Raw genomic sequence first — 14,734 nt, 5'->3', positions numbered from 1 at the left:
TCTTCGTCTGAGCAGAAGCTCTGCTACTCGCGTCCGAGTACAGAGGTTGGCCGTTTCCGGGGTTTTTACCGCTAGAGGGTGAGGATCGACTGCGCCAGGACGAAAGGCGGGTCCTCTATCTTCTAGCTAGAGCAGTGAATCACGACTGCACCCGTTCAGCCATGGTATTCTAACTCTTTTAGTTTCAGTTTTATAATAATTGTTTTAATTTTTTAACAACATTAACTATACAGACTATATTGATCTCGAATGTTTTTTTATTAGTGCAGTCATTGTTGTCTATCACTGCACTTAGTTAGTTGCGAGTGTATTATTGGTAGTAACTATAACTAACTCGTCTCTCTATTTATCTCTACAGTGGCACTCTCATTCCCAACAACAAACCCTAACCCTAACCCTAACCCTAACCCTAACCCTAACCAAACCTCCTCCTCCTCTGCTCCCCCTCCCCTCCCTCTCATCGCCCCCGGGTTCAGGTTCCATCCTACGGATGAAGAACTTCTCCTATACTACCTCAGGAACAAAATCACCCGCCGTCCATTCCCCTTCGACGTAATCGCAGAGCTCAACATCTACAGCTTCGAGCCATGGGACCTCCCGAGCTTCTCTCGTCTACGAACAAGGGACATCGAGTGGTACTTCTTCACTCCGCTGGACCGAAAACAGTGCAGTACGCTAACGAGGACCAACAGAGCCTCTCCGCGTGGATTTTGGAAGATAACGGGGAGAGATAAGGAGATTCGGAGGAGTGGAAACGGTGGGGGGTTCGTCATTGGTTTCAAGAAGACGCTGGTGTTCCATCTGGGCCGGACTAGCTCGAAGGAGCAGACGAGGACGGACTGGGTCATGCACGAGTATAAGTTGGCCCATGAGGAGCTCGCGCGAATCGGAGTGAATTGGGTAAGGTTGAATTCGAGAAAACTTAATCTGGATTTATTTGTATTATTTAGGTTTAATTGTAGATGTACGTCATGTATAACATGTAGGGTTAACTTGCTTATCACTAGCACTAAACTTTTTATTTATATACTCTTAGTTATATTTGCTGTGTTTCAGATCTATCGGCAACATACTGAAGAAATATGTATGAGAAAATCTATGTTTGGGTATTAAAGGATCTAAGTGCTCATAAAAAATTCATGAGTTAATTGTAGATGGGGTTATCAGTACTTAATCCTCTGCATTCTTGATTGTAGAGAAATCCTGCAACCAGTTATGTGAACCGATAATATAACTTCGTCCTCTTTGCCCCCCTGAAATTTATTATTTGCATGAACCATATGAGATACGTCGTTGGTCTGCATGATAGATGTATATATAGGATTTTTACGTAACTTGGGATATAGAGGATTGGAAGCAAATAAATGTCTAACCCCATATGCCATTGCTTATGCAATATTTAACCCTTGTTTATATTTGTGTTGATGGTAGACCTTGATTTTTCTTTTCTTTTCTTTTTCCTTTTTTTTTTTGTGTGGGGAAGGATGGATTTGTTGTGTGCCGAGTTTTTCAGAAAAGCGGCCTCGGCGCCAAGAACGGGGAGCAGTATGGAGCTCCGTATGTGGAAGAGGAGTGGGAGGAGGCTGAGGAGTTGGCGGTGGTGAGAACGGAGGAGGAAGGCGGAGGAGACGGACGAAATGTGGAGTTTGAATTTGATGTGAATTGGGACTGGGATACTTTCTTGCAGACGGAAGATATAGATAATGACAAGGTGATGTTAATTAATCTACGTTTTGCTGCTCAAACTTTAAGTCCGTTATTGATTTTTCCCAAGGGAGAGTTTCCGTATATATTGATTACTTCGGTTTAATGAGCCAGCTGCATATATAACATGCTGGTGCATGGCATTATATTGTAGGGTCGAAAAGTTGATGATTGAATTCCTTGTTTTAAGAAATGGTTCTATCACTTAGTAAGAACCTTTTACAATCACTCACTCTCGATTATAGAGGAAGAGAATATTAATTTGAATTCTCTTTGTTTAAAAGTGAGTTCTTGATGGCGAAATGACGCTTCTCTCGATGTTCAAGCCGAGATTGCTTCCCGTTGACGATCAAATCAAGATCACAAAAGCTTCTGACGGTGGTTTAAATCACGAGAACGCAGACACTGATCTCTCTTCACGTGATAGCTAAAAATCCTTCAAAAGTCCAAAAGTCTCCTCTTTATAGCTGCTTGCGGCTATTTATAGAGTTTCAGCACGTAACCGACATGCTAAAATTATGAGTAGAGGGCATAACTGCCTTCTGTAATTCAGTCCATGTTGGTTAATGGAACGTAACGTGCTTCTAAAATTTAGCCCACGTGGCTGACTAAGTCTTCGGAGCCGTTACAGCTGGATCGAGCCTCAATACGCAGCGAGGTTCGTCTGGCAAGGCAGGCTTTGCAGTATAGCGAGCTTCTTCTGACAGACTTTATCTTCACTGACTTCGTCTGACGAGCTTTGTCTTCACTGATGAGCTTTGTCTTTATTGGCGCACTTCAAATCTTGTTTCCAAGGATAAACTTAATTTGTTGTTTGAGACGAGGTCTGTTATTATAATGACCCTCGTCATGCTTGTTATGAGCTTCAACGCTCCAAAGTCAAATGATTAGTCGATGATATATGAAGATCCTTGAGATTAGAGGAGAGATATGCTTTTTGACTAGCGTCTCAATCTCCCCTCCATTTCTTTCATGTTGATCATGCCTATTTATGGGCTTAGAAGCATTATAGAGTGAGTTAATGGGCTTTAACTCCTCTTAAAATGAGGGAATTAGTGGTCATTAATTCTCATTTAAATGAGTAAGTTAATGGTTATTAACTCTCCTTAAATGAGTGAGTTATTGGTCATTAACCCTCCTTAAAATGTAGCCTCTGAAAATGATGACAAACGAGGTTCGTCAATAATGGTTATGCACGAGGTTCGTCAATAATGGCAACGACGAACTTCATCTTTAATGACGAACTTCGTTTCTGGGCGAACTTCGTCTTCAATAACGAACTTTGTTTCTGGGCTAACTTCATCTTCGATGACGAACTTGGTTTCTCGACGAACTTCATCTTCAATGACAAACTTCGTTTCTGGGCAAACTTCGTTTTCAATGAAGAACTTCGTTTCTGGACAAACTTCATCTTCAATGACGAACTTCGTTTCTGGGCTGTTCGCGGGAAAAAATGTAGCTTTCTTCATTGTTGATATCATTGCTATCTCAGTTAACAACTTTATGCGTTACAAAGATCCGGTCTTTTTATAAGATCCGGTTACAATGAAAAATCAAAGAAAACAAAGTAAAGATTACAATTTTCCTTATTTGTCGAACTAATCGCGAGCTCCTGTTTTGCGGTCGCTCGCTTTGGTGGGTTCTTTGCCTGCGCCGGGGTTATTTGCCGTGGACCACCGCGTGATCTCGATCCGGTCGGATCTACACGATATGACGGGTAATATTCCACCAAGGGAATAATAGCCGGGAGGGATTGTTTCACCAAGGAAACAACCGCTCGAATCTCGGGATCTAAGAACCAAGCTTAGATCCGGAGTGTGATCGTGTAGATCTCAAATCCAATCCTCTCGAACTCCTGCCTTATTTGGCGTTGGTGATCGCCGAGCACCGGATCTGAAAGTCCAAGTCTCCAAGCCTTCAAAGTTGTGATCTTTTTTAGATCTGAGTCTTCAATCCAGCAGGGCTTCGCCTCTCTCCAAAATTTCCAACCTCTGAAACAAATGAGCACAAGGCCTATTTATAGGCACTCAGAACTGTGCATTTGCACAGTTCTGAGCCTAGCCACCCATGGGTGGCTCGGCCTTGGCCGAGCCACCTCAGGGTGGCTCGGCCTTGGCCGAGCCACCCTGGGGTGGCTCGGCTTTGGCCGAGCCACCTCAGGGTGGCTCGGCCTTGGCCGAGCCACCCTGGGGTGGCTCGGCCACCGAGCCACCTCAGGGTGGCTCGGCTTGGGCCGAGCCACCCTGGGGTGGTTCGGTTTCGGCCGAGTCCCCGGGTGTTTGTCCGTTTCGTCCTTTGTTTCCGGTTCTGGTTCTCTTGTGTGGTTGATTGACTTGGCAACGACTTGTTGACTTGATTCCAGATATGGCAGTGAGTCGGGTTCCTGATATGGCAGTAAACCAACTTCTGAATTTGAGTCCGGAATTGATGTTGATTTGATCGTGATTCATCCGAGTTCGCTCTTGTTTAGATGACTCGGTGATTCACCTAAACATTGGTTTGATTCCGCGTGCGAGTGGATGCATTCCAATGCTTGGGTGCGATTTGTCGCCTCGTTAACCTGCTCCGTTGCGTATAGCTTGGCTTCAGCGTTGGCGAGCTAACGGTCTTGTTTGGATACGTCGCCCGGTGGTCCGTTTGTTAAATCGGCGTCGAGCTGTGCTAAGGGACCTATAGGCAATTTTATACGCCTACAGATACCCCCTCCAAAGTATTTCAGTCTCATTCTTTTATAGAAGAGTCTGGAATACTTTGGATGTGATTGTCCCAACCTTCAGTCGGTGTAACGGGACTCTGGAATGACTTCTGTTCTGGATTCCTTCAATTCCTTCAGGCTATTCAGTGCTTTGTAGAATGCCTGTAGGGGTTCCGGTGCTGCATTTATTGTCTGACCGTTGTTGGAATTTGAACTTGAAGTCGATTCTTGATTTCTTGACTTTTTGGCTCGAGTTTGCTGCTTCAACACAGAACTTATCATCGATTGACTGCGTTGAATCTTCATCTATAACGCGTTGTCTGGCGTTTGAGCTTCATTGCGACGCGTTGTCCGGCGTCCAGGCTTCATTATGATGCACTGTTCGGCATTTGACACAGTTTATACTCGTACGTCTGCTGGAGTACACACGGTTTAAGCTCTTAAGGAATTGGAGCATGGATCTTATCCCAAGGTCGTTGGATGCTCGAGTCACGAGACCAACTCATAAAGTTGATGCGTCAATGACTCGCATATTTATAGGATTTTTGGCAAATCCTCAGCCATCAACGGGTTTGATGCGCCTTTACCGACTACCGTTTGAGTCGGGCTAGCATGCGGATTGTTTTAAGTCCGTTCCGCATGTGACGTTATGCTAAAAGAGTTAACTCTTTTAGTGCTACGATATTGAATACGTAGACTTCGTCTTTCTCCTGTGAAAAGACTAAACAGCAACGTGTATCAGACGTTGACTTAGGATTTTTGGCAAATCCTCAGCCCTCAACGGATTTGTCATGCTTTTACCGATTACCGTTTGAATCGGGCTTACATGCGGATTGTCTTAAGTCCGTTCCGCATGTGACGTTGTGCTAAAGGAATGAACTCCCTTAGACTTGATGCTACGACTTCGAATACGTAGACTTCGTCTTTCTCACGGGAATAGACTACCCGGCGACGCGTGTTAGGCGCTGACTTTAGGATTTTTGGCTAACCCCAAGCCTTTAACGGATTTGATTAACCTTTACCGACTACCGTTTGAGTCGGGCTAGCATGCGAATTGTCTAAATCCGTTCCGCATGTAACGTTGTGCTTAGAGACTGAATCCTCTAAGACTTGTTGCTATGACTTTGAATACATAGACTTCGCCGTTGTCATGGGAATAGGCTACCCAGCAACGTGTATTAAACGTTGACTTATCCCTCCTTAGGCTTCGGGATAAAATACCCCAGAATCGAACTCTGGTGTCTTTTTCTACGGGGAAAGACTAAACCGGCGACGCGTGTTAGGCGTCGGCATATCCTTTCTTAGGATTCAGGATGAAATTCCCCATGCGTGTAAGGCATGGATTTTGGTGTTATTAATAACAACCTGTCACAATGTTGAATATGTGAACGGGTGTTCTTTTTAAACGGTTAAGAACTGACCGGCAGCGCGTGTCAGGCGCAGACTTATCCTTGCTTAGGTTTCAGGATAGAATACCCCAGAATCGAACTCTGGTGTCTTTTTGTGCAGAAAAAAGACTAAACCGGCAGCGCGTGTTAGGCGCAGACTTATCCCTGCTTAGGATTCGGGATAAACTTCCTAGGATGAATCCTGAATTCTTCGAAAAGGATTGGTATGGGGAAGGAAGAATTTTATATTCTATTCCCCGAACAAAGAAGGAAAGGAGACTCGAGGTGGGATCTCCACCCCCAGAATCCGGAAAGGTGAAACTAAGAGTGGGATCTCCACTCCGAGAATCAAAAAGATTCGGATAACCCTAACTGTCGGAAGGTTTGATTATCGAACTAAAGATGAATTTCTCGTTTATCGAGAATGAATCGTGGTTTTGGTCCTAACTGTAGGAAGGTTTGACCAAGTGGGAGGTTTGAGGTGACCCTAACTGTAGGAAGGTTTGATCACTCGATTTGAAAGTGGACCTCTCGTTCATTGGAGGAATCGAGAGGGGTTTTTGGTTTTGGTCCTAACTGTAGAAAGGTTTGACCGAATGGAAGGTTTAAGACGATCCTAACTGTAGGAAGGTTTGATCGCTTGATTTGTGGACCTCTCGTTCATTGGGAGAATCGAGAGGGGATTTTGACTGTGGTCCTAACTGTAAGAAGGTTTGACCAATCAGGAACTTTACGTCCAGACTCTAACAGAGAGAGTGTTGAGTGCACAGACACAGTGAGAACTTGAATGGGAGTCCTTATTCATTACATTGCTGTGGTTTTGGGAACTTCCCGTTACATAAATCGTCCACCCCCAGTTTCCTCTGCGGAACTGGTTCGGACATTATTATCAGTTAACTAACCGGGTTATCCTTAAGAATATTAGCTTAATATTCTCCAGGAACTTCCCGTCAAAAGTGGGGAAACAGTTTAGACTCATATACCTATTGGAGTATCAGGGAGTAGTTTAACCTCTTATACCGGTCGGAGGATTGAGAAACAGTTTATACTCGTATACTCTTTGGAGTGTCAGGAAGCAGTTTATACTCTTATACCGGTCGGAGTTTTGCCGTTTTTATTTGGCTTACCTTAGCGTTATAACGCCGGCTTCGACCAAGGTCTGAATGCTATTCCTGAGAGCAAAGCAATCCTTGGTGGGATGAACAACCCTTCTGTGGTATGCACAGTACTTTGGGTCCGTAGTGTTATCAGCTTCCTCCTGATTCGTGATAGGTGGTAGCTTGATCTTGTTGCCTTCGAGGAGCGATTCGAAGATGGTTGGAACGTCTTCGTCCTTGAAGGAATACTCTCTCTGGAGTCTCGGACCCGAAGTCTTCTGCTGCCTTCGGGATTGCTGTTGTGACGCTTGATTAGCACCACCAGCAGCTGCAGGTGCTTTGCCCTTACCACGGGAAGCGAAGTTTGAGTCCAGCAGATTAACCGTCGGTTGGTTCCTTTCGGCCTTCTTCCTTTTAAGGAAGCGTTCGGCTTGTTCACCGCGCACCTTCAGATCCTTCCAAGTGTCAGACGGTGCTGTCCCCATTGCCTCCAATACGTCCAATGCGAGGTTGTTGTGGCAAGTCTGGAGAATGAATTCCTCGGTGATCGGGTCCCGGCAATTCATCGCCTTGTTCCGGAACCTTTTGACGAAGGTGTCGACTAACTCCCCGTCTTTTTGTTTCTCGTCGAGCAACGATCCGATAGAGATCTCGGTGTCGTCGTCGAAGAAATTTGCAAGGAACTTCGTCTCCATGTCATCCCAGCTGTTCACGCTTCCTGGCTTGAGGCGACGATACCAATCGAAGGCAGCTCCGCGAAGAGTGCCGACGAATGACCGCACCATCAGAGGCTCGTTCCCAGAGATAGCACCCAGGTGCGATTTGAAATAAATCAAATGCTGGGTGGGGGAACCCCTTCCATCGAACGGCGTGAAGTTGATTAGACTAAACTTCGCCGGATAGGGGATTGATTCCCATTCCCTCGGGTATGGACAAGGAATGCCCGTTTTCTTTACCTCTTGAGCAGACAGCAACGTATTGATTTTACTCTCGAGGCTTTTGATCTTCAAGTCTTCACTTGTATCCCCGTTGGCATCCTCACTACCACCCCCTGCATTGATGGGAGGGTTATTGGCATTGTGAGCTTCATCCCCATCCGCGTGCTCCTTTTCCTGAGCAACCTGGTTACGGTGGCTTGGTTCACCTTGTTGGTTCCTGAATGCTTGGATTTGCTGTTCATGCATCTCTCTCATCTGCTGCATGGCCGTCTCCATCTCGAATTTAAAACTTTCTTTCTGCTTAGCCAAAGCGTCTTCAAGCATTTTGGCCATTTCTTCCGCGCCTATCATGAATGACTCGCGGGGTTGTCCTTCGCTGGACACTGTATTGTCCGATGCGACAGCAGAGCAGGAATCCGATTCTTCATCTTCCGAAGGCAATCTTATCCGAACCCTACCATAAGTTCCTCGTGCGATGGCTCCGGACTGCAGACGGGTTACACGCCGGGACGCTTCCAGAAACGATTTGAGATCAATCTGTGTCGATGTCTCTTTGCTGGTCATGTTGGCGGTGACCTTCGGAAATTCTCCATCCTTAACCACTGTTCTTCTTTGCCGGAAGCGCCTATGCCTTGGTTTTGGCGTTTCGGTGCCGAGCCTTTCGAACACTGAAATTCTCTCGGGGACTCCCTTGATGCAGTTGCATTGAGACAGTACTACCCGAATGAGCTTGGCACATGGGCACTGAGTTTCGAGCCCTTGAGGGCTTCTTTTTCTTGTTTTGTTCGTACCCCCAGCACGATAGTACAACTCGTCCATTTGATCGGAGTAACCTATCGCGTGTTGGCATGATTTCCCAGGTATAACGTTATCATCCTCGGATGACAACGTTTCCTTCTGAGAGCAAACTGCCTTATTCATGGGCACCGAGTTTCGAGCCCTTGAGGGCTTCTTTTTCTTGTTTTGTTCGTACCCCCAGCACGATAGGACAACTCATCCATTTGATCGGAGTAACCTATCGCGTGTTGGCATGATTTCCCAGGTATGACGTTATCATCCTCGGATGACAACGTTTCCTTCTGAGAGCAAACTGCCTTATTTGGACTTCCGAGAGTCACTCGCCTCGAAACACGCCTTTGTAGACATGAATTCTCAGCGGGCTCCCGAACTTCGATGCGCAAGGTAGTGCGCTTGGGTGCCGTAAACTCTTTGTCATGTTGAGGGTTGTGTCGACCCCCAGCATGTTGATTAGTTCGGAGCCTCTTCATCGGGCCCGAGCGTTCATGGACTTCGTTGCGCTCGTCGGGAATTGGACCGAGGCGCTCCAAGATTGACCTCCTTCCTCGGGATGGTTCGGGAGGTTGAACTCGTTTTGAAGGCTGTAAAGGTCGATCCTCGGCCTGACTCACCACTTTGGACTTTGGCCTCCATATTTTGTGAGTTAGTGGTGATTTCTTGGCTACTCCATTCTGCCACCTTCTACGGGCTTCTTGAACTTGAGCTCGTGCTTGTGCTGAGAGTGCGCGGCGCTTCTGAATGCGATCCTCCAGCGTTGAACGGTTCCGTTTGACACGGATCCATTCGTTCGTTGGTGGCTTGGAGGAGTTGCCATTCATTGGTTGTTGAGGTCGTTCGCCTCTTCTGTTCTTCAGATCCGTGTTGTAACGGATCCCGTCCACAGATTCCATTGCCTTTGCGATTTGTTTCGCAAGGCGCTGACGTTGCCTTTGGCGGGCTCTCTTTGAGAGAGTCACTACGCCCTCGGCAACGGAAGATTCGGCCAGAGCAGATCTGACCTGGTTGGAAGGAGAGATCTCACCCGATGCAGCTTCGGCATCAAACGGGGCGAGATCTTCGTTGGCAGCTTCAACTTCTTCGTACCAACGAAGTTTTCTCTTGGAAGAGAGCTTTGGAGACTTGGACTTGCGAGGGGAGGTGGATTCGGACGAGGATGACAGATACTCCTCGAACTTTTGTTGGTCGAATTCGTACTCGACCTCCTCCTCGACCGGGATCGGGATCCGCGGCTGCGACGCGACAGCTTCGGCAGTAAAGCTGTTGGCTCCCACTGTGGTCGCCAGATTGTTCGCGGGAAAAATCGTAGCTTTCTTCATTGTTGATATCATTGCTATCTCAGTTAACAACTTTATGCGTTACAAAGATCCGGTCTTTTTATAAGATCCGGTTACAATGAAAAATCAAAGAAAACAAAGTAAAGATTACAATTTTCCTTATTTGTCGAACTAATCGCGAGCTCCTGTTTTGCGGTCGCTCGCTTTGGTGGGTTCTTTGCCTGCGCCGGGGTTATTTGCCGTGGACCACCGCGTGATCTCGATCCGGTCGGATCTACACGATATGACGGGTAATATTCCACCAAGGGAATAATAGCCGGGAGGGATTGTTTCACCAAGGAAACAACCGCTCGAATCTCGGGATCTAAGAACCAAGCTTAGATCCGGAGTGTGATCGTGTAGATCTCAAATCCAATCCTCTCGAACTCCTGCCTTATTTGGCGTTGGTGATCGCCGAGCACCGGATCTGAAAGTCCAAGTCTCCAAGCCTTCAAAGTTGTGATCTTTTTTAGATCTGAGTCTTCAATCCAGCAGGGCTTCGCCTCTCTCCAAAATTTCCAACCTCTGAAACAAATGAGCACAAGGCCTATTTATAGGCACTCAGAACTGTGCATTTGCACAGTTCTGAGCCTAGCCACCCATGGGTGGCTCGGCCTTGGCCGAGCCACCTCAGGGTGGCTCGGCCTTGGCCGAGCCACCCTGGGGTGGCTCGGCTTTGGCCGAGCCACCTCAGGGTGGCTCGGCCTTGGCCGAGCCACCCTGGGGTGGCTCGGCCACCGAGCCACCTCAGGGTGGCTCGGCTTGGGCCGAGCCACCCTGGGGTGGTTCGGTTTCGGCCGAGTCCCCGGGTGTTTGTCCGTTTCGTCCTTTGTTTCCGGTTCTGGTTCTCTTGTGTGGTTGATTGACTTGGCAACGACTTGTTGACTTGATTCCAGATATGGCAGTGAGTCGGGTTCCTGATATGGCAGTAAACCAACTTCTGAATTTGAGTCCGGAATTGATGTTGATTTGATCGTGATTCATCCGAGTTCGCTCTTGTTTAGATGACTCGGTGATTCACCTAAACATTGGTTTGATTCCGCGTGCGAGTGGATGCATTCCAATGCTTGGGTGCGATTTGTCGCCTCGTTAACCTGCTCCGTTGCGTATAGCTTGGCTTCAGCGTTGGCGAGCTAACGGTCTTGTTTGGATACGTCGCCCGGTGGTCCGTTTGTTAAATCGGCGTCGAGCTGTGCTAAGGGACCTATAGGCAATTTTATACGCCTACATGGGCGAACGTTCGTCTTTAATGACGAACTTCGTTTCTCAACGAACTTCATCTTCAATGACGAACTTCGTTTCTAGGCGAACTTCGTCTTCAATGGCGAATTTCGTTTCTGGGTGATCTTCGTCTCAAAGTTCATCTTCAAATGATGAGGTTCGTCTTCTGAGGGGGTGAGGCATTGCTTGACGAGGTTCGTCTATGGAGTGACCTTCGCCTCCTGAAAGGGCTTCATTTTCTAGAGGAGTTTTGTCCCCAGTGACGAACTTCGAACCTCGTCTCCAATGACGAGCCTCGTCTTCAATGACGAGCTTCGTTTTCAATGGTGAGTTTGAATCAGCATGGATCATTTAGGCGATCGTTCAGTGTTCCTTTGCAGTCAAACTTCAGCTTTCAGGCGAACTTAGGTCTTCTTTGCTAGGAATAAATGCAATTTTTTCTTGCATATATATATATTAATATTTTCCTAGGGTGACACCTTTGATTCCCACTTAAGGAAGCGGCCTAAAATCACATCATTCCTTTTTTTTGTGATCCACTCCGTTGAACTTGATCTACACGTTCTTAAATCCAAACACATCAATTTTGGGGTGAACCCGTCGTGTTTTGACCCTTTGTTGAGCCGTGCAAAAAGTTCTATTCATTCGAAACCGTTAAAATTATGATGAGTGGATGAAGGGTCAAAACACGACGGTTTTACCCCCAAAATTGGTGTGTTTGGGTTTAAGAACGTGTAGATCACGTTCAACGAAGCAGATCGTAAAAAAATAGGAAATAATGTGATTTTAGACCGCGTCCTTAGTTGGGAATCTAAGGTGTCACCTTAGAAAAACATTACCCATATATAAATAAGAAGCTCAATTTGGTATGTTTGAATACCATGGTGATTTTTGTATGGTGTTTTTCTCCAAAAATATTTTCAAAACACCATGGCAAGTGTTTTTGGTCAACAATAGTTTAACCTTTTATAATATTAATAGTAAACATATTTTTAATATATTAAATATTTATTACTACATAATCTGTTTTAATTATTATAATATTACATATATAATTAACATATTATAATATTTATATGTTATTGTTATTAATATATTAACTTTTATTAATAATAGTGTATTAAAAATTTATTTTTATAATATAATATAATATTATTATATTATAGTAATAATATTATAGTATTAAATATATACTGTCTAAAAATCATAACAGATAGCCAATGCCCATCAAACACCAATGATGGAAGTTACAATCTGACGACTTCCAGAAGATTACAATTTGAAGACTTTCACGTAGATCGATGAAGGTTACAATCTGACAACCTTCGCAACAACTAATGAAAGCTCTAATCAACAGCCTTTACAATCAACATCGGGAGTTACAATCTGACGACTCTCACATATCAAAGAGCTAAAGCAAAGATTACAAAATGACGATCTTTGTAACGCTTTGACAGAAAAAGACTACAAATCGACGGTCTCTTCAAATCAAGACGCGAAAGTCCTCCTCACGTACCAGCATCAAGACGCACCGCGTTCACAGCCGCTGACGCAGTGCAAACATAACTCACATTCAACTCTAAACACTACAAACACAGCTCAGATCCAGCTGCTAACGCAGCTCATGTTCGACCACAAACGCACCCTCCGAAAGCTGTCAACGCAGCTTCCAAATCGCTACACAGCTTCCAATTGCTGTAAATGAGCTTCCAGACGCTGTGTCCAAGCTTTCAGACACTGCGTTCAAGCTTCCGGACACTACATTTGAACGCAGAATTCACGCCAGAACGCGAATTTTGCGTTTGACTTGTTCAAACACAAGCTGAACGGTTTCAAAACTATTTTTCACGATATGAGGGGATCACAACTCTACTCATGAGTGATTTAAGGGGAGGTTATATCCCATAAGCCTCACTTAGGAGCGAATTAAGGAGGCGATTATACCCCTTAATCCCCTATAAATGACTAAAAAATCAGCTTAGTTCGGATCCTTCTCCTAGGCAGCAAAAAAGAGATCTTGAGGCTGGAGTTTAGGGGGGGGATATCTTTGGATCTTTGAGAATTTTGGAGATCTAGAGATCGGCTTCTTCGGATCATCTTCTCGACAACAGATTCTTGGGGCTATCTTCATGCTTGGCTTGTCTAACCAATTACGGTTAAGATTAATCAACTCTTTTACAAAAGTTTAAATTCGCTCTGAGTTATCAATTCGTTCAGAGTTTCAAACTTACCACGCAAGTCCTCCACAACGTCAAATCGTGAGGAGAATATACCGTTCCAGTGAAACAAAACGTTCGGATTGTCAACGAGAAGCAAACTCGACGCGAGCATTCGAGGGAGGCATCTCATCGCTACCGTGAAGAACCCAGTATTAAACAAAGGGGAGAATCCAGATCAATTCTCTTCTCTTTTGCAATCGGAATTCAAATTATAATTAAGATCGAGAGAATACAAATCAAATTTCTTTCATTCTTTTTACTATAAATTTTCCACCAAACAATTTATCTGCGGCCACTTTCTGCAATATCAGTATCTAGTCAATAATCACTCATGTTCTATTTTTATTAGGGTTTTCTTGTTATAATTTTAAATTCATATTCAGAATATGTTCTCAGAACAGTTCCATGATTAATACCACGTGAGTTAATGATATAATAGCTAAAATTCCCTAGTAGTGAGGGTGTATTGGCAAATAACCCATAAAATAAAAGGTTACTTGCCGATAGACCCCCTTACTATTGCTCAATTGCTTAAAGATCCATTGGCAATAAACGCCGGGTGAACTTTTTCGACTCTTTAGCCCTTAAAGAAAGAGAAATTTACTTTCCAGCAGAGAGACCTCCTGAGAATAAAAGAGCCAAAAAGTTTCACAGTGGGATCTATCCACAATTTTGCTATAATACAAGGGATCTATCTGCAACAATAGACTAAGGGATTCTAGCTGCAATTGGGCAATATTGGTACTGGCTCTATCCGAAATTAACCCTAAAGTAAACCTGGTACTCAAGAGATTTTGCCAAATTCCTAAGATCACTTTCAAGTTCAAGAATTTAGACGAAGTCTTTTTTTAATAAATGCATGATGATGATGTAAACTTTAATCTGCAGGTGTTCGGGTACCTTTTCCTCGACATGCCCGATATCTTCAATCCCCCAAGAAATACTAGCATTGAAGCTCCTCCTGCAGATAATACTGCTGCTGCTCCAATGGAATCTCAGCCTGCACCTCTCATTAACCAGCAAACAGGCCCATTTGTGCAATTTATGGATGTTGAAAGTACTGGAGTTGTAAATTTCCCCCACGCAGAAATTATCAATGATCAGGTGCCTGTTATCCAAATGCCTGCTGTTGTTGATGACGGAAGAAACTGCTGTCTTGAGCCACCTGATGGTGAGTTCTTTGATGTGATTGATTTTGAATACGATACCTTGAATACCTTTGATTAAGGGTGAAGAGAATATCTTCAACAATGTGATGTCAACATTTATCAAATTTCAATATGTTTACCAATCATTGGATATGGATGCAAATATCGATATAAAATGGCGATGGAAACTTATATCCATATCCGTCAAAATTA

At 44.8% G+C, this 14,734-nt stretch overlaps 1 protein-coding gene across 1 annotated transcript; it reads left to right on the top strand.

The window, feature by feature from the left end:
• Positions 427-14,600, top strand: LOC109838148 (NAC domain-containing protein 53-like; the record flags this gene model as incomplete). Its single annotated transcript, XM_020406614.1, has 3 exons — positions 427-900; positions 1,484-1,711; positions 14,262-14,600. Coding segments are annotated over 3 exons (1,041 nt in total), but the record flags the coding sequence as incomplete, so codon positions are not given.

This window comes from Asparagus officinalis, chromosome 4 (assembly GCF_001876935.1).
Source record: "Asparagus officinalis chromosome 4, Aspof.V1, whole genome shotgun sequence".
NCBI classification, from domain to species: domain Eukaryota; kingdom Viridiplantae; phylum Streptophyta; class Magnoliopsida; order Asparagales; family Asparagaceae; genus Asparagus; species Asparagus officinalis.
Note: the sequence above shows the minus strand (reverse complement) of the source record. Positions and strands in the feature narration are given on the sequence as shown.